The sequence below is a fragment of the Phoca vitulina genome, unplaced genomic scaffold, assembly GCF_004348235.1.
Source record: "Phoca vitulina isolate PV1807 unplaced genomic scaffold, GSC_HSeal_1.0 scaffold23, whole genome shotgun sequence".
Lineage (NCBI taxonomy): Eukaryota > Metazoa > Chordata > Mammalia > Carnivora > Phocidae > Phoca > Phoca vitulina.
Genome location: NW_022589726.1, coordinates 671,802 through 695,640, shown reverse-complemented (window position 1 = coordinate 695,640; position 23,839 = coordinate 671,802). Strand labels below are relative to the sequence as shown.

At 37.9% G+C, this 23,839-nt stretch overlaps 1 protein-coding gene across 1 annotated transcript in view; it reads left to right on the top strand.

The window, feature by feature from the left end:
* The window catches only part of LOC116642572 (calponin-2-like), a 33,912-nt gene extending 14,195 nt beyond the window's left edge, over positions 1-19,717 (top strand). The window contains 4 exon segments of the mRNA XM_032421065.1: positions 15,414-15,513; positions 18,806-19,467; positions 19,469-19,518; positions 19,521-19,717. Coding sequence (XP_032276956.1) covers positions 15,414-15,513; positions 18,806-19,467; positions 19,469-19,518; positions 19,521-19,717 — 1,009 coding nt within the window.
* The last annotated feature ends 4,122 nt before the right edge of the window (positions 19,718-23,839 follow it).

Below are 23,839 nucleotides of genomic sequence, written 5' to 3'. Positions count from 1 at the left end.
GTGGAAGATTCCTGAATTGCCCTCTATTGAATGTCTTGTTATCAGTCATTGAATTTTAATTCTGCTCAAAGGATACATATCATTTATGTATTCTAGAAGGAAAAAGAAGTTACTTTTCTTCTACTTTTATTTGGTAATTTAAACATTTAAACATTTATCCAAGTATTGCAGTAATTTATAGAAAGATGCTCTCACCAAAAAATCTTTCAGAGTAGTTAGCTATGTATTTTGCTCTTAAAATCTTTTTTTTAAAGTGTATGTAAATGTATGAATATAATTATAAAATAATCTTTACTGTGTGACATGTGAAGGAGCACAGCTTATATAAAAGAGAGCTTACCCAGGGGCGCCTGGGTGGCTCAGTTGGTTAAGCGACTGCCTTCGGCTCAGGTCATGATCCTGGAGTCCCTGGATCGAGTCCCGCATCGGGCTCCCTGCTCGGCAGGGAGTCTGCTTCTCCCTCTGACCCTCCCCCCTCTCATGTGCTTGCTCTCTCTCATTCTCTCTCTCTCAAATAAATAAAAATAAAAAATCTTTAAAAAAAAAAAAAAAGAGAGAGCTTACCCAAAAATCACACCTTTACCTTATCTTAATTAAGAGCTTTGCTTATTCTAAAAGCCTATTCCATTGTTACAGGATTGCCAGTGTCTGTGCTATTCTCAGTGCCGGATTCAAAATAATACTTTCAGCCAAATATAACAATTAGACTTCTTCTATATGATTTTTTGTCCATGTGTATATTTTGTTAAACATGGAAAAAACACAATTACATAATCTATGTAGCTTCCCCTGTCTGTTTCCTCTCTTTTTTCCTCTATGGACTTGGGCTGTGAAATGATTGCCTTTATCAGTAATTCATTCCATTGTCATTTAGCAATATGAGAAGTGAGTGGCCTGTCATGACCAAAATATATAAATGTACAAACCATGTTTTGGAGAACTAAAAAACAATGTTTCCTACATACACAGTCCAGTAAATCCAGCTAAATATTATAGAACATTTATTATAATTCTCTGTAATTGTAAATACTGTGATTATAATATACCCCTAAGATATATCTCAAAAATAAGTTTTGCTTTCCTAGTCTTGCACTTTTTTGAGGAAGATCAGTAAACTCAGTTTAACCTTCCAGGCTAAGGTTTAAATCAAGGAAAACTTCAGGATATAAATATTATAGGATTAGAGCATCTCATTCAAGACTGTACACTGAATATATATTTTTTCTGTTATATCATGATTTTTGCTACAGAATAATTCATTTTACAAATAATTTCCTGTTCCATCATTTTTTATTTAATAACAGAAGTCATCCTTTCTGCTTCCAGTTTTAATAGGCTTTTTTCCAGTTGTCAAGATTGTTTTTTGGTGGGTGCAAGATACTTTGTTGTAAATATAATGTGAAGTAAAAAATTGTATACTGTATCCTTTTATGTAAAACTTCTGGCCTAGCCAGTACAATTAGAGTTGGTAACTATTGTTAAATATACCTCTGATGCTCCAAATATCTCTGCCCAAATAAGAAGCAATTTTAACTTGCCATTTTGAGTCACCAACATCAGTATTTCCAAGAATATGTCATGGTGACTAATGATCTGGGGGTTCTAGCTAAAGTAACAGTTATTATTTTATAGCATCTTAGTAGGTATTGCATGTCTCTTTGTGTGGGCATAACCTCTAGTTATGTTTCTATTAGACTATAGGATAACTGCCTCATCCCTTAAGACTTCTCTCAGAGATCCCAGCATGAATTTTTGTATGCTAAGCCATTACAAATGTACTTTCCAAATTTGGGGAAAGCCATCTGGCTCTTTTTGCCAGATGTGATTTACAAACGAATGGACAAAAACTGTATTTGTAATAGAGATTGTATTTAAGTTGAATGGTTCTAAATTAGTGCAGCTTTAAGATGCATGAGCATTCTGCCATTACCATCAGTAGTAAGCACAGGTGGTCCAAGTTGCTGCTCCCTTGGTGAGATTTTAGGTCTTCTAATATCTTTTGACTCAGTCTACTTGAACTGAATTTCGCAGTTGAGTCACCTCTGTAAATTCAACAAAAGCACTAGGTTACTGTCTGCAAATATGAAAGAAGAAAAGAACATTTCACAGACTCTCATTTAGTAATTTTCTCATAAGCTTGTTCAAAATGAAGTTGAGTCTTTAGAGAGACAGCACTATGCAATGGCAACAGTATAAGGATCTTCAAATTATAGAAATCAGAATTTTAATCCCAGGTTTCTGACCAATAATCTTGCCATTTTACACAGTACATAACTTTCCTGAGCCTTGATTTTTTTCATGTGTACAAAATGGGATTATAAAAGCAACTTTTTATGTTGGTTGTTCAGATTCAAAATTGCATACACACACAAACACATGTACACAAACATAATTAGCGTATAATGACTTCATTAAAACAACATGTCTGTCCTCGGGAACAGCAAAACTATCTACTCACTGATTTCCTCACTTTGTCTGCCCAATAAACTGCCAGAGTCATCTGCGTATAGCAGAGACCCTTGTTTGAGTTTGAGGTACCTTGGTTACGTCTGGAAACTTAATACAGCATAGCCATCAAGATTATTCTAGGGGCTATGTCATGAGGGAATGTTATGGGCCAAATAGTGTCTCTTCAAAATTCATATATTGACGTTCTGACCCCCAGTACCTCAGAATATGATTGTATTTGGAGACAGGGTTTTTAAAGAGGTAATTAAGGTAGAATGAGATCATATGGGTGGACCCTAATCCAATATGACTGGTATCCTTATGAGAAGAGGAGATGAGAACACAGACTCAACAGACAGAAGGACTACTACTTGAGGACACAGAAGGAAGACGGCCATCAGCTTCCAAGGAGAGAAGCCCCCAAAGAAATCAAACCTGCTGACATCTTGAGCTTAGACTTCTAGCCCCCAGAACTGTAAAATAAATTTCTGTTGTTTAAGCCCCTCAGTCTGTGGTATTTTGTTATGGCAATCCCTGCAAACTAATACAACTGTATGTTGAAGCCAAGAGATTTGGTTTAAGGTTGATAACTCATCATCTGAAGGGAGGGAGGATTCTCAGTACATACAGCCTGGTGCTTATAACTCAGACTGATCCTGCCAGATTCTCATAGAATTATGACCAATGCTCATTGAGTACATAAAAATTGAAAAAATTTTTTCCACATTTTGTGCCAACAGGTGACAGCTCTAATACAAGTAGCAGACCCAGAAGTAGAACTTGGGACACCAGATGGATCCCATGTCGTAGGATAAAGGAATACAAGAACATGACTAGAGTAGGGGTGAAATTGAGAAGCTTCAAAATAGGAAACAAAATGGATGGCAAGTATTTTATTTGTAGATTTTCAATGAATTTGTTGGTTCTAGTATCCCAGAGAGCATGATTACATATAATTACAGCTTATATTGGAGATGCATTACTATCTAACATAAAACTTGAGTTAGTCAAAGAGCATGTCTATAGAGTGGGTAATGAGGGACACTGAAGTTATTAAAATGTATCTGTAGCCAATTTGGCAATTATTTGATTTTGATTTAGCTATCAATCCAGAATATATTTAGAAATAAATGATCCTAATAATTTTACATTGATGAACAGCCCGATGAAATGAAGTTGTCAAATATTGGCATTATTCCCCATTCATGAAAAGCTAGAAATGGCCTTTTTAATGAGCACTATGTTTGTTTGGAAAAACACAAGGTCTGTGAAGCCAAGTAAACAGCATGAGGCTATCGGGTACAATAAAATATAAACAAAGAAGTGAGGCTAATCACGAACAAATTTGTGAATTAAGAAGTTTTCTCATTTTAAATGCTCGAGCTGTCTTTCCTCTTCTATTGCCATTTTGGTAATGTTTGACTTCCATTCACCAATGCCCAATGCCCAAATATTGTTCAGTTTTCATTCATGCTGTTTTTCATTTATTCATTCAACAAGTGGTTATTGAGCCCTTTATTTGTGTCAGTCGCTCTCGTAGTTCTAAGGTCTAGGGGTTTTGAAATAGCACAGAGAGAATCTCTGTGAGCATAGAGCTAAACTGGACTTTGCTAAGACTAGAGCATGCCAGACTCATTTCTATCTCAGGGCATTTATATTAATTGATGTTTCCCTTTGGACCTCTCTCTCCTCACATCTTCACATCTTGGTTTTCATTGTCCAGGTCTCTACCTATATTATTTTTAGAATACTCCAATGGGTAAGGATGCTAGAGGCCTTAGGACCATACGGTCAGGTCTCCCAGGAGAAAAGGATGAGTTTCATGGTCAGAATTATAGTTTCAGGATTTAGAAGACCCTATGAAATAAAACTGATCTCAGCAAAAGTAGCTGCTCCCTAATCTCCATTTCTGCTATTTATTATGACTCAGTTACTTCCCCAGCTCTCCTTCCATTCCTGCAGGTGTTACTGGAAGCCTTCAGAGTATAGACTCGGATCAAAGTGTTGGACTCAACTAGCTACATGATCTCCCTGTACCTCAGTTTGCCACTTCTGTAGGCTTTGGAAGGATCCCATAATACTTGTAGGATTGTTGTGATAATGGAATGAGATGCTATATGAAATGATCTTCCTAGCGTCTGGTTACAGCTGTCCATGCTATAATTATAAGTGTCAATGTACTTTGCTTTTGCTTCCCTTGTATTTTCTGTTCATTAGCAGCCACTTCTGCTTCAATCGCAGATTTTGCTTGCTATCTTCTCAGTACAGTTTTAGCCTTCTGCCCACCCCCATCTTGCCCTAGTTGCCTTTATTAATGCCTCAAAGAGATGATCTTGATTTAATCACCATCATGCATGTTTGGCCAAACTTTAATGACAGATGGAGCTGGTCCTCGCCTCCCCACTCTACTCCTGGCCTCAGGGCAGCTGTGACTCAGCAGCAAAGAAACACGGCCTCCTTCATCAAGGGTACTTCAGGCACTGAGACCCTCACAGGCTTCTCTCCAGGGCATCCACCACTCATGAATGAAACACCTTACCAGAAATCTAAATGAAGTTTCCAAGTGCTGGTTCCTAGTACTTGTTGGAGATACTCCTGAAAGAGATGTCCGAAAACTAAGGAAAGAAAAAATAAGTAAATAGAAAATGATATTGAAATAAAACAAAACAGGAAGTCTGCTTTTTTTTTTTCCCTCCCAGAAAAAGTAAGTTGTTTCCACAGCTGGAGGCTAAAAAGAGCTGCATTATCTATAGCCCATTAAATGGAGATCAGTCCTTAATATTTTACTCATGTACACACTTCATTTTGATGCAATTTTCCTGTATAACCAGCCAGAATCATTTGCAGGATATTTAACAAAAATGATGGAAATACTCAGCTGCATCTGTTCATCATTTGGCTAACCATATTTTTGCATAAATTTAACATGGGCGTAAGCCACCACCATTATTTTCCTCATCCTTTTACTTCGCTGTTCAAATCTGCAAGCCAAAATTTATTATTATTCAGGTAGCCAATCACATTACCATCCCGCAATCAAGTCAAAAGCAGCACAGCAAAATTGAGGAGATGTTGTTTGCTAAAACTGCAGGGGCGTACAATACTTCCATGAGGCAACAACCGGTGGTTGTTGCAATGACAAACAGCTTTAATAATGAAAATAGACTCTTGGTTTTACCTACACAGATGCAGTTTAATTTTCTTCTTCCTTATTAGAATCCTCACTAGCTCTCCTCCTCCACCCTGCCCCCAGTTATAAGAATGAGTTGGCAAACACCACAACAGTTCTATTCATTCTCAGTTTAATATACAATTTCTCATATACACAAAGGGGTGAAATGGTTTCTAAAAACATTGGCTGGTAATGATGACAGTAGAATCTAATTCCCTCAGGTGCTCACTTAATACTTATCTCTCTGCTGGAGAGTGTAATAAGGTTGTCAGGATTATTGAAGTTGACAGAGCACCAAGCTCAGATTAATTACATCATAGAATTCAGAAGGAATTAGAAAAAGCAACAATACTGCTTCTGGCAAGTGCATATATTTTTTTATGGTTCTCTAAGGACTCTCAGTATAATATAATACAAATGAGTGAAGGGTGGCTAATGTAATTGATTTGTAGGTTTTGTGATACATGTTCTGAAAGATCAGTTATTCTGAAAGTAAGAAATTACCACCACAAATTCAAAGAAAATACTCAGAGTGGAATGTCTTAAATAAGGGAGGAGTAATTGAAGGGTAAGTGAAGGGTGCTAATATATATGAGTCTCCTATTAAGTTCCAGAAAATTTGTATTCACTGCAATATTTAATCCTTACAAACAGGGTAAATAGGTATTGTCCTTTAAAAATGGAAACTGAAGCTGAAATACACTTTCCCCAAATCTCATATCTAGTGGGTGGTCAAGTAGCATTTGAATTTATTACCCAGATTTCAATCTCTTTCTTCTTCAACATAGGTAGTACCAAGGCACGGCTCTTGAAAAATTGCCATGTGAGATGAAGAAAAATTTACATAGGAAAAACTCATACGATATTAATAAATAAATACATATTGAATGCCTTTTTTAAACAATGCTAAGGACTTATTTATTTATTTGATTAAAATACAAGAAGTTTTAGAATTCAGTGAGTCACTTATAATTAGCTTTTAAAATCTAAAATATTTAAAAAATCATACAGGGCAGCCTACACCACTACACTCATCAAAAACTGGGTACATACCACTGTTGCAGGTTGTAAACCTAAAATACACCAGGATAAAGAATAAAACACAATGAAAAAAGTTTCTGGGCAGCTAAAACAGATATTACAAAGCAATTGCTCCTCAGTTCACACAACAGACTTGCAACCAGATATTCTATGGGACTATTCCTATTTGTCTAGATCGAGAGGGATTGACTGAGGCTGCAAAGTTGAGGGCAAAGGGTAAAAAGCACAGCGCAGCACTCTGAAGAGGGCTCACCTGTTCCAGACAACTTACTAAGATAAGAGGTGGCCAAGCTGGTCATTATCAGTACCTGTGCAAAGTCTCCAGGTGGGGTAAAAGAAGGCTAGAGATTTATTAGAGATAGAAACTGCTATGGCATTTCCTCCCCTCCCTTTCCCAGGGAGGCAGGCTCCTCCTCCACACTTTAAAAAAGTGAGGGCCCCCTCTAAGATGACTCATAGAGTTTAGAGTTGTCAGCCATGAAAGAGACACAGCTGAGCTGCAGAAACTTGTAGGGAGAGAATGAACATGTTGAGAAAATACTTCTAAGTATGTGTTTGGAAGGGAAGAAAAAATCAGGTATCTGACCTTCTCTAGAAAAGATCTCAACTCAAAACCTGGCTGAATGAACCTATAATGGAAGACAGGGCAAGTGGAAGGGCAAAAGTGTTAGCAGACCTGAACTTCCCCTGTTTTGTGGAACAAGAATTTGTAAGTTTTCCAGTGGCCCAGAAGGAAACTCTGGAGGGCACCCAAGAATGCTTCCCAGGGCAAGGGAAGTTCCCCTTATCTATAAAGCCAGGGCATGGGGGTGATGTGAGATCTTCTAGGAAATAAATCCCCCACAAAAAGAAATGGTGTTGGAATTCAAAGAAGCTGCTAATATGGTGTAGGAAATATGTCAAATATGGCCACCTGCCAAAACCACAGAGAGAGAGAGAGAGAGAGAGAAACACAATAGGAAATTGTTGGATAGGGATGAGAGAAGAGGCATTTGGAATAGAGCAAACTAAAAGACCAAATTCCAGCCCCCCACACCCACCCCTTCCTCTCTGCTGGGCCTATAGCATATGGTCAGACCTCAAAGGGTGAGAAGGGAAAGCTTTACATTGAATGCAAAATTAAAATATTGATTTACATTGGGTCAGATATTTTAATATCTGAGAGTGACCCCTAAATTAGAGTATATCCCCGAAACGCCACCCAAGGGCAGAAAGGGGACTTTAAGAGGCTGTGATTAAGGCAGTGAGAAGACAAAATAAAGCTGTGTCTATACCAGCCCATTGCATAAATCGGTTGCACATGCACAGAAGAGCCCCCTTGGGCTTACAGGGACAGAATATTTACTCTGACTTTGCAAAGAAATGTATCGTTTCTGCAGTATTTATCATTTTTTCGAATATGGCTACGTTAGCCAGCAGGGGAATGGCTGTTCCTAGCTGGTATGTTGGCAACAGTGAGCAGCGATAGCTGCCCGCCTTAGAGCGGGGAAGAAAACAGCAACGCTGGAAGAGGCCGACTCAAGGCTGCAGAATCAGATCAGTAGTCCCCATTTTCCACTGGGGCAGACCTCCCAGCAGCCCCTCTCAAAGCCCACCCTCCTTCCCTGAAACACACACACTCAAGTGGCTTCTGAGAAGGTGATTCAATAGGTCTACAGGAAGCCCCAGAATCTTTAGTGACTCCCAAAGTGATTTTGCCCAGATTTTGCCAATTTTGAAGAAAAACAAATTGTGTTAGTACCCTCCGGTTAATGGTATTAGTAATGATGTTCTTATGTCCCATCTATTTCCAATTTTAGTATCTTATAACCAGGCATAAGAAAAGCATAATACATTTTAAATGATTTCCATTCAAAATTAATTTTAAGAGTTTGCTGCTCATAGATGCGTATCTTCAGCTTGTCAGAAAACCCAGTTAGTGGATCAGAATGATGTGTTTCCTATATGTATTAAGTAGCCAAGATTTTCCTGGGTGAATATATTAAGTGCCATATAATGGAGTCATGAAATTAAGACCAGGGAGATTCAAGGTAAGACAGATATGCCGGGCTGGCAGAATGTTTTCAGGAGCTCAGATTTAATTCCTGGGCTTAAAGACTAAGTAAATGAAGACATTTGTAAATGTTAACCAGCACAGAACCCAGTGCAAAACTAATTCAAAGGAGAAGTAATTGCCCATCTAGTCCTGAGGGTGGGTAAAATTATTGTGAAAAAGAATTTTGGACATTTTGCTCTCAGCATGCTCCTGCAAAGGGAGGACAAGCTGAGGAAATGGCTGGGTTTATTTATGAGATTGCTTAAAGGATACATTACACAGAAGATAAACCGGAGAAATTGCATGGTCGTGTTTGCCCATACACAATCAAATGCTCTGCACAATTGATGTATCCAATAAAATCACGAGATGCTACATAGACTGTACAAAATAGCAGAATGAGGGCATTTTGCTTGGAAGATGTCCAGGAGAGAGTATATGAAATAATTTATTGTATAGCCTAAACCCTGAAATCAGAGATGTCTGAGGAAAAAATAGAGAGAGAGAAGAAAAACCACTAATAGCAAATCACGGAAGCCTTAAAGCCCTTACCCACAAGAGGGTTGCAATTTTTGTTCACTGAGGATTCCTGTTTCAGAGTACTTTAGTACACAGTGAATATTCAAAAATTGACTGAGGCTGAATATTCGGAAAATCATTCCCTCAACTTCGTAAATTAAACTCAATTCACTAAAACAAGTAGCTAAATTGACAACTTAATAAATACATGCGGGGTGAAGTGAGTGCTTGCTTTTTTTTAGGATTCCTTTCCATAACATAGAAAATGAAGGTTATTTAAATGTCCTGAGGCATCACTGCCTTTGTAAGCCAGTGTTATTCACATATAGGTAAAATTAAAGAGAAGATTGGGTGCCTGGGTGGCTCAGTGGTTAGGCGTCTGCCTTCAGCTCAGGTCATGATCTCAGGGTCCTGGGTTTGAGCTCCGCATGGGGCTCCTTGCTCAGTGGGGAGCCTGTTTCTCCCTCTCCCTCTGCCTGCTGCTCCCCCCGCTTGTGAGTGCTCTCACAAGAGAAGATGAAATTTATTACTATGCCTACTACAAACTTTCACTGGAGCTAACCCATGCAGTGTTTTTATTATTCCTACTTCATCTGTCAAGAAATGATCTTAATTTACTTACTCTGTTGACTCTGTTTGCCCATTCTGGGTAAATTTTCCTGAAGATTAAAATATCCTAAAAAATCTTCTTCTCTCTGATCCATTTATGTTCCTTTTGATGTGACCTCTTTTGCCTTTTGCCTCATATTATATTTTAGTTCCTTTACACAAATACATATTTAATATTCTCTGTGTCCAGACATAGAGCTGGTTCACCTGCTAACATTTACTTGGCCATCTGCAAATAGCTTCACACATATTGTCCCTCTTAGCAGTGTCCAGACATTCCTTCTCCTGCCAAGAGATGTTTATGGCAACATCCCTGTACTTCATCCCTGAAAATAGGCCATAGTTTTAGAAATAGAAGAGCCAATCAGTCCTCCTTGGAGTTTCTTTTCTAGAGAAATTCAAACTCCAAAACATCCAGAGCTTCACAACTGGCTCAGATTCTGCTTCATTCTTAGTGTCCACAGTTCTTTCTACACACTCTGTGATGGTGGTGATTGTTTTCATTCCTTGCTGCTTGGATCCCAACCAGGAAGACACTCCAATTCATTTTAGGTTAAAAACCACCTAAGATCCTATTCCATGGGTGGGTCATAATTCATATTTCCAGGTCTAAACAGGGGAGCAGGCAGTTGACTCTAGCACTTTCAGACATTGGTATTAAAACATCATTGCTGCACTCAACATTTCTGTAGACATCATTGCATACATGTTCTCATATATGTATTAAATAAATTCCTAAAACTGCAATATGATTTTAAATGTTAAAAAATTAAAGAATAAGGTACAGTCAAAAAATTAAAGAGTGATGTGTCATTTACTTCCATTTTTCTCAATTACCCTAAAAATAACATATTTTGAGACTCTATTTTCCAACACTTTTTCTCATATTGTTCTCTATCTACTGTTCCACTTATCATTTATAAAATTGTATTGGAATAGTTTATATTCTTCTCTATCCGTTCTTCTGGACCAGTGCTGTCCAATAGTACTCTCTGAAGATGGAAATATTCATATGATGCCCAATAAGAGAGCCACTAGCCACATAAAGCTACTAAACACTTGAAGTAAATATGTCTAGTGTAATAGAGGAACTGAACTTTAAATTTTATTTAATACTAACTAATTTAAATTTAAAATGTGTTTGGTGGCTCCCTTTTGGACAGCACAGTTCTACCCTTTGGGTCCTTGAGGGTAGCAACTTTGTCTTTCATTTCTTTATGACCAGCACCTAAAATAGTCAGGACAGTCTGGAATCTGCTGTGGTAACACATCAACCTCAATGTATCAGTATTTTTATATTACAAAGTATATTTCTTGCTCATCATACATGTCCAGTGTGAATTGGTGGGAGCTATGATCCCTACCATTATTCAAGGTCCCAGGCTAATGGAAATTCCAACACCTTGTAGCTGCATTTGGAATACAAGACCTCTGAGCTTCCCATAGTGTGATCAAGCGTGCATGGAAATTTAAACCCCCTCTTCTATGCTTTGCTAAAAACCTACTGGTTAGGACAAGTCACATGGATTCCCTTGAATACCAGTTGGTAGGGAAAAGTGGGGGAATATGTTATTATTAAATGATGAGTAATTATCTCAGCCACATAAAGTGTCTGGCACATAATACTCTATGAATGCTGCTTGAATGCTGAATAAGGGAATATTGTGATTGACAGACAGGAGAAGAGCATTGCAGAGAAATGAAAAAGCAATGACACTGAAGTGGGAAAGTAAAAAGAGCCTATTCTGTGAAAATTGGTAAGTATAAATTTGAGGCAGATAGATAAAAATGGTGGATGCTAGGTCAAGAAGTTTAAAATATACTTGGAAAATAACCACGAATGGATGGTGTGCTCTGGGTCATCAAATCATCAGACCTTTAAAAACATTTTTAAATTAAGCTTGATATTACATTAGAAAGGAAGAGCGTCTTCTTTTTCCAAGACAGCAAAATAGAGAATATGGATGAAAATTTAAGAGAAATTTTGAGAGATCCAACAAATGTGTGAGTGAAGATGGAAAACTATGAGTGGCACAACAACTAACACATTGTCCCATATAATATTCCAGACACTGTCTAAACACTTTACATCTATTGATTCATTAAACCCCACAAGAAACATATGTGATATATACTATAAACTCTCCCCAGCTTAGGGATGAGGAAACTAAAGTTTTAACAGAGCAGTTAAGGAATTTACCACAAGTCGTATAGCACATAAGTGGTGATTTCTTTGGTCTATAAAGCAAGAGGTATGGAATCTACTAAGAAAAGAATGAGGATTTGCAGAGCTGTAGAAAATGCCTAAAGAGTCACCCTAAGGAATATAATAAGTCAGTAAGCCCTCTTAGGTTTAGTAAGAGCTATGTCGTGTCACTCCAATTTTCTACCACAAAATCAGTAATTGGGTAAAGCTATTCAACAAAGATAAAAGGAAATCCTAAGCAAAAATATAGCTGAGGTAACTATTGTTTTGTTCAGCTGGGGTTGATTCCTTGTAGAAATTTCAATGCCCCATCTCTCTGGCTACTTTTTACTTACAATTTAAGTGAGGAGAAACTCCACAGGAGAATGCATCAGAGGTAACAATATATCCAGTCCTTATTTACTTTTGTTGACTAGTTGCTCTAATTGGTTGCTATTTTTAGCAGTGTTGATTTAAAAAAGTTGATGGGGAAAGAAATTGGCTTATTTAGATGTCAAGCCATTTATTTGTATCTTACTTGTCAATATGTGGGGTTCAAAAACTATTTGTTCACCATCGTCATGCATATTTGGAAGTTGAGGGTGTGTTCCATATACGAAAGTGCATAAATTCTGCTATTTTTAAGATCAAATGTATTTTCCCTTTTAATTATTGCTAATATTTATTCATATCAGTTTTTATAAAAAAACATTTCTGAGGCAAATAAAATGCTAGTTACAGGGAAGATACAGGCCCTTGGTCATACCATTTTGTTGCTCTACAAAATCAGTGAGGACTCAGAAAAAAAAAAAAACAAAAACCCATCTCTGGCAGTGCAAACTCACGGTTGCACATCGATTATTTGCCAGGTGGCTACCGCTGAGAACAAACGACATCTGTAGAAAATCAAATAAGGCAAGGCAACAACTTTGAAAGTGCCATCTGAGTTTTCATTCATTTCCTAATGTCATGTTTTTCAAATTGCATCACGTTCTCATTTCTGCTCTCTGTTGTTACTTAGGAAATAGAAAGCAAAAATTAAACTACATTTTGAAATGTGACCTCAATTAAGAAAAGAAGTTGTCATTGTCCTTGTGGTAAGCATCACTATTTATCAATGTATTTGATCCTATTTAGGGAGGCACTAAAGAAAGATATGTTCAGGAACATTCAAGGGTCTTTGTTGCTCCCACAGAGAGAGTTCTCTCCCATTTTCTGTAGTCTTCACAATGTCCACGAACCTCATAAATGTATATGCAAATGAAAAAAATGAATACGTGCATTTTTTCTGCAAGAGGACCTATCATGCTAAGATATTGTTTCTAAAATCAGCTAAGATTACTTGCTATCTTTAAACAAAATTATTTTCTTACTCTTCTATCCCATTTTCCCCTTCCATAAGCAGATTAAGCTCAAGGAAAATGGTTAGTGACAGTGGTCAGTCTCTTTTTAGGAGAACCAACAGAAACCCTTGATTAACTAGGAAAATTCCAGTTACATTCCATCGTATCTACCTGATACTTGAGAACCTGGAAAATTACCCAATAGGGCATTAATTATCACAGGGAGACACTGATTTTCAAGACTTGCTTTTAAAAGATTCATGTTCAGAAAAACTCGAAATCATGTTCACAGTTCACATATTTGTGTGTGTTGAGTGGTCTGAGGAGGCAAATCTGGAAGATGGGAAAGAAGAAAGCTGGAAGAAAAAAATATGGGTAGAGGGGGACAGGGAGAGATACAGTTGCATAGTTTTACTAAGGGAAGACACAATGTAGAATAAATTTTTAAAGAGCGATTAATATATATTTTAATATATTTATTGAGGTATAATTTACATACAAAATCGTCATTCTTTTTAAGGGTACAGTTGATGAGTTTTGACAAATGTGTGTAGTAGTGTAACTACCAACACAATCAAAATATAATACATTTATCTTCATCACCCAAAAAATTTCCCTCATGTCCCTTATCTGCCCATACCCAGGCCCTGGCAAAAATGATTCATTTTTTTTAAGATTTTATTTTTAAGTAATCTGTATACCCAACGTGGGGCTCAAACCTACATCCCCAAGATCAGGAGTCGCATATTCCACTGACTGAGCCAACCAGGTGCCCCAGAAATGATTCACTTTCTGATTTATGATATTGCCTTTTCAAAATGTCACATGAAGTGAACCATACAGTGTCTAGTCCTTTTTGTCTGACTATGTTACTGTTAACATAATGCCTTTGCAATTCATCCATGTTATAAGATGTATTAGCAGCCCATTCCTTTTTTTCGCTGAGTATCATTCTGTTGTATGAATTCTCCACAGCGTGTCGACCCGTTTTTCAGTTGATAGACATCTGAGTTGTTTCCAGTTTGGGTCTATTATGAATACAACTGCTTGAACCACTCACTGAGTACAGGTCTTTTTATGGACATTTGTTTTCATTTCTATGAGGTAAATACATACCTACAATAGAATTCCTGGGTCTCCACTATATGTTTAACTTTATAGGTAACTCTGAAACTCTTGTCCAAAATAGCTTACCATTTTGCATCCCCAACAGTGATGGTTAGCATCCTAGTATCTTTCCTAACATTTGGTATTGTCCGTTGTTGTTTTTTTTTTAAGCCATTTTAATGGATTTGCAGTGGTAACTTATTAACTGCCATTTTAATCTGCATTTCTATATTAAGTAATAATGTTGAGCATCTTTATATCATTTATTGACCTAATTATTTTTTGTGAAGAACCTGCCCAGTTTTTTTTGCTTATTTGTCAAATCGTTGTCTTTTTACTATTGAATTGTAAGAGGTTTTTAAAATACACATATTTCAGATACAAGTCCCTTACTCGGTATTTGTTTTACAAATATTTTTTCCTAGACTTCTTAGAAACAATTCAGAAAAAGAAGAAAAAAGGGAAGGAGTTAACTTACTGATTTCCAGGTTTGCTATAAAGCTATAATAATCAAAAGGGTATGACATTGGTATAAGGATGAACATATAGAACAATGGAACTAACTAGGAACTATTATAAATTTACACTTATAAAACAACTTTACATACATCATCTTTTATCTAATTTAACCCTCAATTTTTCTTTTCACAGCAGGAGTATATTATACATCTTTGTAATTCTTCAACCATCAAAATGAACAAAATTTCCATAGGTTGTATTTCATTGTCTCATAAGATAAACTTTTTTTTTGAGTATTTTTATTTTCCTTTTATTGTGAAACTTCCACTTAGCCATAATGCACATTCCCCTTCTGACTTGTTGTAACAGACTAGTCATATATTGTTAGGCTTCTGTAAATTTCTTATTCTAAAGAGGCTTTATCTCCAAGACTGTGTCCCTTTTTAACCTAACTATAATTGTTCTACAGTCCATAAAGCTATAATTGTTCTACAGTCCACATAAGATTATCTTAGAGTTCTTGGTGAAGTATATTCAAGGCTCTTCAACCTCATACTCAGGAAGAGATATTGGGCAGAACTTTCACTGTACCCAGGTAAGCCTAAACAAATATCTGTTTTAACCCTCCTCTTAAATTTTCCTTCCTAAAGTAGTCCAAGAAGTACAGGAATTCAATCGGGGGTGGGGGGAAATTCCAGCCATAAATTTCCCCTTTGTCATTCCTTCCTATTGGACACAAGATCTCTTGTTATAGTCCTGGAAATGCCTACCATCTAAAATGAAGCCAGGTCTGTTTAAGGAAAGCTCTCTGGTGTGCAGGTCCTCCTGCCTCTAGCAAAGACAAAAGGCATTCCTCTTTAGTCAATCTTCGCTGACAAGGGCTCTGCACTAGGATTTGAGACTAGAACCTCACTCGAGTACTTCACTTGGGCAGGTGGTGTCCAAATTTTCCCAGAAACTTAACCGGAAATAAACTCCTATGTTAACAAATTCCACATAATCCCCTGGCACTGTCTTCATACCTATAATATTTATAGCCTTGGGAAACTGAAATAGTGTTAGAGAAAGAACCCTGAGGACTTTGAGCGCACAGAGGGCCTGGCAAATTGTGGGGTTCTCAGTCAAGAGTGAGGGCTCGGGGCTCCTGGGTGGCTCAGTCGTTAAGCGTCTGCCTTCAGCTCAGGTCATGATCCCAGGGTCCTGGGATCGAGCCCCGCATCGGGCTCCCTGCTCCGCAGGAAGCCTACTTCTCTCTCTCCCTCTCCCCCTGCTGTGTTCCCTCTCTCACTGTGTCTCTCTCTGTCAAATAAATAAATAAAATCTTAAAAAAAAAAAAGAGTGAGGGCTCAAGTAGCAACTGAAAAGGCAAGCGGAGGAGCTCTTTACGGCCTCTCTTTACCACTTGACTCTAGCCAGAGGCAACGCAGCTGCAACACAGATTTTGTAGAAAAATTCAATGAAGCAGTGGCGTAAGACAAAAGAAATATTGTTTCAGTAATAAAATTCTTCACTAACTGATAAAGTTGTCTCTGGCTTTTCTGTGAATCCTGGTGAAACCAAGGTGTATTGAAAAATGCATTACTTCTAGCTTTCTCACCCTACTTTTCCCATCCGTACTCGTTTTTCAACCAGGCAATCCCTTCATTCATCCACTCAGTATACATTTATTGAGTTCCAGGTACAATTTTTTGCCTCTGAAATACTGCAATTAGAAGAAACTCCCTCGGGGCGCCTGGGTGGCTCAGTCATTAAGCGTCTGCCTTCGGCTCAGGTCGTGATCCCAGGCTCCTGGGATTGCGCCCCACATCGGGCTCCCTGCTCCGCGGGGAAGCCTGCTTTTCCCCTCCTTCTCCCCCTGCTTGTGTTCCCTCTCTTGCTATGTCTCTCTCTGTCCAATAAAAAAATAAAATCTTTAAAAAAAAAAAAGAAGAAGAAGAAACTCCCTCAAGGTGTTCACAATTGCTTTAGAGACAAGTGGACAGAAAGATCTGGTCTAGTGTGAAAATGAATAGCACGGAGTGTTTGGGGAGTGCAGAGGAGAGATTGAATTACAGACACAAAAACCTACATCCAATAGTGCAAATTCCTATGTTGGAACTCAAGACGCAACTTTCCAAGACAGCCTTTGTTCAACCCTATCTTCTAAGAAGAGCCCTTAGTCATGTATTTGGGAAACCCAGTTTTTGTGGACTTCAAATTTTGGAAGGTGGTGATGGGACAGTAAAAACTCTCCTGGCTACCTCTTGCAGAATTTAGGAATATTATTATATACAGGGTTTGCAATTACTATCTCCAGTGCCCTTATACTAAGTACTGGATGAAATTATAAAACCCACAAAACTCTGTCTCCTAAGAAATAAATAATTTCAAGAATGAGAACAATTAAAAGAAGCCGTGAATCTCTACATGTTTCACAAAAAAGTATATTCAAAATAATTTTAATTTTATTATTAAAAGTAAAATGTACACAATATAATGGAGCTTTTGCTCTGGACTATTTCACCAAGTTGCTTAAATTTAGATATTAATTATGAATAAGGTTATTAATAATGACCTAAGGTATCTCTTGGTGATGAAAAAATATATTTGAAATTAGGCAATACCTTAATCATATTAAAAAGTTCTTTCTTACTGATTAAATCAACGTAGATTAAGAGGGATATTACTCTTAATGTGCTTTCCATGAATATGAAAAGATCCTAGAAATACAAGACATTCATAAAAATTAGTAAATGTTCTGAGGATCTAGTCAATAATACCCATCCTCAATTTAATCAAAGATTCTAAGATTTGTTTTTTTTAATAACTTGAATGTTTAGAAATGGAAAGTTCTATACAACCAAATTTTTACTTTCAGAACCCTGACTTTTAATTTCTGTTATTATTTATATATTTTTATTTCACAATAAAGAATTTGGTTTTGAACTATGCTAATTTCTGAACTGAATCTTTCTCATGACAATTTATACTATAAGATGCTACCAAATAATATTCACAAATCACACGTTTAATCTAGGATTAAGTCTCTGTCTTAATCAAAAGCATAAATATCTCCGGTTCTCAAAAGATCCAAGTCCCATTTTCTTAAACTTGCTTCCAAGGTCTTCATGATTTGGACCCAAACCCCTTTAAGAGCTCTGTCCCTTATGAATACTTTGTGTACTACACTCTCCAGAAAAATAGAACATCTTATTATTCCCCAAGTATAGTATGAATTTTCTTCTCCTGTGCTCTTGACTTTGTCTTTTCTTAAGTATTGTATCAATACCTGTCTATTAAAATCCTACCAATTTTTTTAATCTAAAAAAATGTTTTTACTTTTTAATGATTGCATAAGTATCTTGCATAAGTATCTTTAGACAGGAATCATTTTATAAAATACTCTTACTATGCTCATTTTAATACATGGTTTAATATTCTAAGTAGTTTGTGGATCAGTGAAAGAAGAAAATGTTTTTTTCAAACATAGGAATTTAATTTGAAATCTGCTACCATTTAGCAGATCAGTTAAGAATGTGTTCTGGAGTAAAAGTAAATGGGTTTGTATTTTGGGTCCATCACTTTCTAACTGTCTTTGGAAAGTTATTTTTCTGTGCTCCAGTTGTCCATCTTGAAATGGGTTTAACACCAATCCAGACCTCATAGGGTTGGTGTAAAAATTAAATTAATGAGTGCAGTTAGCATGCTTAGTAGAGTGTCAGCATATTTTAAACAATGAATAAAACTTAATGAATGATTAAGTGGAAGATAAAATACTTGTAAATAAGTTTTCCTGAGCATGTTCTACTTTTAGGTATATATGGGGCCTTTGCTTAAATTATTTTCTGTTAGTCAAAACCATTATCATATTATCAACCCAATTTGACTAAGAATCAGATTTTTAAAAGTCTCCCTTACAGCCTGCCAGCCATGAACTCGAGCAGTTAACAAGGGGCCCTCCAAATGGGCTCTTGGTGGAGGTCAAGAACTGGCTCCTGTCCAAATATGATCCTCAGAAGGAGGTGGAGCTCCGAAGCTGGGTAGAGGGACTCACAGGCCTCAGTATCAGGCCCGACTTCCAGAAGGTTCTGAAAGATAGAATTATCTTGTGCACACTCATGAGTAAGCTGCAGCTGGGCTCAGTCCCCAAGATCAACCGCTCCATGCAGAACTGGCATCAGCTGGAAAACCTGTCCACCTTCATCAAGGCCATGGTCAACTACAGCATGAACCTCATGGACCTGTTTGAGAGCGGGAACATAACACAGGTGCAGGTGTCTTTTCTTGCCCTGACCACGAAGACCAAAGACAAAGGGGCTGCAGCGTGGCTTGAAGATCGACGTCAAATACAGAAGCAAGAACACAACTTCGATGATGCCACCATGCAGGCGGGCCAGTGCGTCACTGGGCTCCAGATGGGCACCAACACATGTGCCAGCCAGTTGAGCATGACGACTTATGGCACAAGAAGGCGTCTATACGACCCCAAGAACCATGTCCTGCCACCCATGGACCACTCAAACATCGGCCTCCATGTAGTCACGAACAAGAGTGCCAGGCAGATGGGCATGACGGCACATCTACGATACCAAGCTGGGGACTGACAAGTGTGACAACTCCTCGTGTCCCTGCAGATGGGCTACACACAGGGAGCCAACCACAGTGGCCAGGTCTTTGGCTCGGGCCGGCAGATATATGACCCCAAGTACTGCCCTCAAGGCCCAGTGGCAGACGGGGCTTCAGCGGCTGCAGGTGGCTGCCCAGGCCTGGGGAAGGCCCCAGAGTGCACCCCCTACCACCATGAGGAGGCACACTACTGAGGCGCCTGAGCCGGGTGTCTCCCCACTTCACCCTGTGTGCTTTTTGGGTTCTGTTTTTGTCTTGTTTTTCTCCTTTTCTCCTTGTCTGAGTGGTGCCAGTTGAGGGTCTGTGAGGAAGGGATAAAGGCACATGCAGAAGCGTGTGGCGCGGGGGTACCCGCCAGGGCACATCCAGGCAGCAAATTTCCCAGCAGGATTAGGGCTGAGCCGTGGGGGTTTGGGGGAAGAAACCTGGGCAGGGAGGGAACGGGCCCCAAATGGTTTCTGGTTGCTTCTCCCTCTCTTCCATTTTCTCTGCCGATCAGTTTGTGGTTTCTGTACCCACAGAAGTTTCAGGAAGTTTTAATGAAAGAAAAATAATTCTTTGCAGGAGAGTGGTAGGTGGATGCTAGAAGGGGATGCTGGGAAGGAAGTAGGTCCCCTGCGAGAGGGCCAGGCCACAGTCCAGAAATATTTTAGGTCTTGGGAGGAACTGGATTTTGCCAGCACTCTCAGACCACCCCCTTCAAGGGCCTAGTGGAGAAACTGAGGCCCAGATAGGACAACAGAGTTCTAAGTGGTTGAGGCAAAGCCACCCCCTTTCCCGTATATGTCCCCATTCCTCTGCCAAGTACTGCACAAGGATCCCCACCCGGAGGTCCTCCCTGGGGACTGGCCCCCATCCAGGAGTCCTGGGACCAAGAGATAATGTGAAATGTCAACTGTGGACCAAAGGCAATAAAAACCTCCTTAGGAAGAGAAAACCAAAAGGCTCCCTTGCAAAGTCCTCTATAATAATTACTTGAGCTATGAATTTTGAACCCATTTCAACAGTTTGATTCCAAATTACTGCTCTAAAATAAGCTCTGTATATGGTCCTGTATCAATGGTTTCCAAGTTTTCACTCTATTTCTCCTCCTTACCCCATCCATCACTCCTGCCAAAATTGTCTCTTATGACGCAGGAGTGAGCATTTGTGGGATTTCTGCAGGTGAAGCACAATGATAATCCCTTGGATTACTCAAAAACCTGTGGATATTAGGCTTTTCCCAATTGACCAGAAAATGCTATTAATGTAAAGTAATAACATAAAGGTTAAAAGAAAAAATAGTAAGCCCACATATATACACACACAAAAACTAAACAAGAATATTTATGAAACATTTAATATTAACATTAATACAAATTAATAACATAGAAACTTGGAGCAAGATATGAAATCCTTCTCAAAGCAGGTATAAATCAGTTGCTCAACACAATGCCTTGCTTTCTTAATCTTACTCATTTTCTAAATGCTGTAACTTAACTTCTAAGTTTTTTTTTAAATGGTACATTTGTCTTATAAGAGACTTTTTGTAAGCCTCCATCCATTTTTCATGCATCTATACATTAATGAGGATTATAGTATCCATGGCAAAGACTAGATTTCTTATGGTGAATTACAAATAAATATATGTGGGATAAGCTTTAAAATTTAATCAAGTATTTGTGACCTCTGTCCTCAGAACAGAAGTTATAATATAATGATAGGTTACCGCAGTTCACTGCAACTTGAATAATCAAGATATCTGATTTATCATAGTGGATTTCTGCTTAATTAATATTAAAATATCAGTAGTTTCAGAATAAGATGGTATTTCAAGTAAGGATACACTCATAGTCTATGGTCTGAAACATCTTGTTGAAACCTCTTGTCTCTAGTTAGGAATGATGCAGAGATGGCTAAAATGAGCAAGCAGATTTGCAAAGCATGAACATAGTCACATAATGATGAATTTTCTCTCTTCTAATTGTAGAAAAGTCCATATCTTTGGTTAGTATAGAATTCAAAATATCACCTCTATATCCTGGATTTGTTTATATCCACATATCTTCATCTTCAAATATTTTCCATGTAGGTCAATGAGAATTTTTTCTTTCCTTTCTGTTTTTTTTTCTTTTTTTCTTTCTCTTTTATTTTTGCATGTGTATACAGAAGGCATGACATTGCCCATATTATAAGCCAAGTCAATGAAAATATTCATAAAAAGCATGAAATTGGCAACTTGAATAAATTTTTTTAAATGAGGAATATTTGGGCTGGGTTACTGTACCTTTTTATTCAGTGACCTTCTATATATCATATCATATATGACATCGTCATAAGTAAATGTACTGACCCTCTACTCAGAGCTTGGTTTCTGGTTACTTGCACATTCAGTTATATTCCAAAGGATGACAGAATATTCTTCATTAAATAATACTCTCCAAGATAGATATCATGTCTAGGCAAATGTGCATTTGAAAATGCTGTAGTGTTAATGATTTCTTTTTTTTTTTTTTTAAGATTTTATTTATTTATTTGAGAGAGAGAGAATGAGAGAGAGAGCACATGAGAGGGGGGAGGGTCAGAGGGAGGAGCAGACTCCCCGCAGAGCAGGGAGCCCGATGCGGGACTCGATCCCGGGACTCCAGGATCATGACCCGAGCCGAAGGCAGTCGCTTAACCAACTGAGCCACCCAGGCGCCCTTAAAGATTTTGTTTATTTATTTGAGAGAGAGAATGAGATAGAGAGAGCATGAGAGGGGGGAGGGTCAGAGGGAGAAGCAGACTCCCCACTGAGCAGGGAGCCCGATGTGGGACTCGATCCCAGGACTCCAGGATTGTAGTGTTAATGATTTCTTTTGAGAATGAGTAATTATGTGTCACCATTCTGGCCAGAAAGATAATTTTGCTTTTCACTTCTAGGCAGAATGCTAAGATACTGATTCATATCAGCTTATTAAATTCCACAGTAGAAAATGTACCTTGCATTTTCAGAGAGAAGGAAGTTTCCTGTCTTCAATTGAGACTTCACACTTCCCTTCCAAATTAGATTTTAACTTACAGTTGTGTTAAAGTTTTCCTAACAAAAGCCATTTAATTTTTCATTTTTTCTACTTTCTCAATTATTTTGCACTGAGATTTCTTGAAAGGCATCAAAAGATTGAACATGGGACCGCATATGTTAGCAAGATCAGCGTAGCTCTCTGGTAGGGACAGGCTGTCAGGCAGATCTTAGACCGTATACAGGAAAGTGTGTGTGTATGTGTGGGTTTGCACACGCTCTCGTGCACATGAACACAGACATACACCTGTTTTTTTAACTGACTATTTGCCAAAAGTCACCAAAATATTTAACTGCAGGTTACAAATCCAGCTGAAATACAAAGTATCCTTATTCCAATTGAGAGTTATATTTTGAAGAATAAAGAAAAACATCCAGCATTTCCTCAAATTATTAATAAAACAAAACAACATCATATAAAGCATTTTAAGTGAATAGCACACAGATCAAAATATGAATAAATTAATTTATAAACTTGTGTCATGCTTAATATTAGGAGACATTTGGGGAAAAAAACATTGTTACTAAAAAAATAAAAGTTAAACAAGGTAACAAAGCAAAAAATAACAATCTAATGTTCCTTGAATGCCCAAGGGTGGGTGATGATCAGCTTACATGCTATGTATTTGAGATGGTCGAATGGATTGCTAGGAGGCTATTCTCTTTGTCATTTCCAACAAAGAATAAATTCCACAGACAGTGTCATCAATATCACTACTAAAAACTTCCCCTATCAGCAATCTGATCTTGTTGCTATTGCTACTGCAATTTACCTTTTATGCCTCATTACTTTATTTAGAAAATGAACACATGCAGTTTAACCTTTGGAGAAAGGGACTATGTCATTTTCAAGTTAGTAAGAGCTGGAAGGGGAAATGTTATAAATGTACCTCAAACCTGAGAAAGATGGACTATGAAAGTTGAGATTAAAGCTGGGCATGGGCTGAGACTCTGAGAGGAGAGTCACACCACTGGAATGGAAGTAGTTAAGGAAGGAACTGAGAGCTCCATTCAGCTCAGATTTTAAAGGCACATTTTAAAAGATTTTTTAAAGTAAGGCTGAATTGAAGACTTCTAGAGTGTTAAATATTTCTTAAAACTAGGCAGATTAACCCAGTGGTGAAATACATGAATTCTGGAGTTAATTCCCTGGGTTGGCATCTTAGCTTTGCCTTTTGCTACTTTGTCTTAAGCAAGTAAGCAAACTCTTGAGTCTAGTTTGCTGATCTTCAAATCAGGGCTAATATTAGAACTTTTCCTTTGTATTATTGTGAAG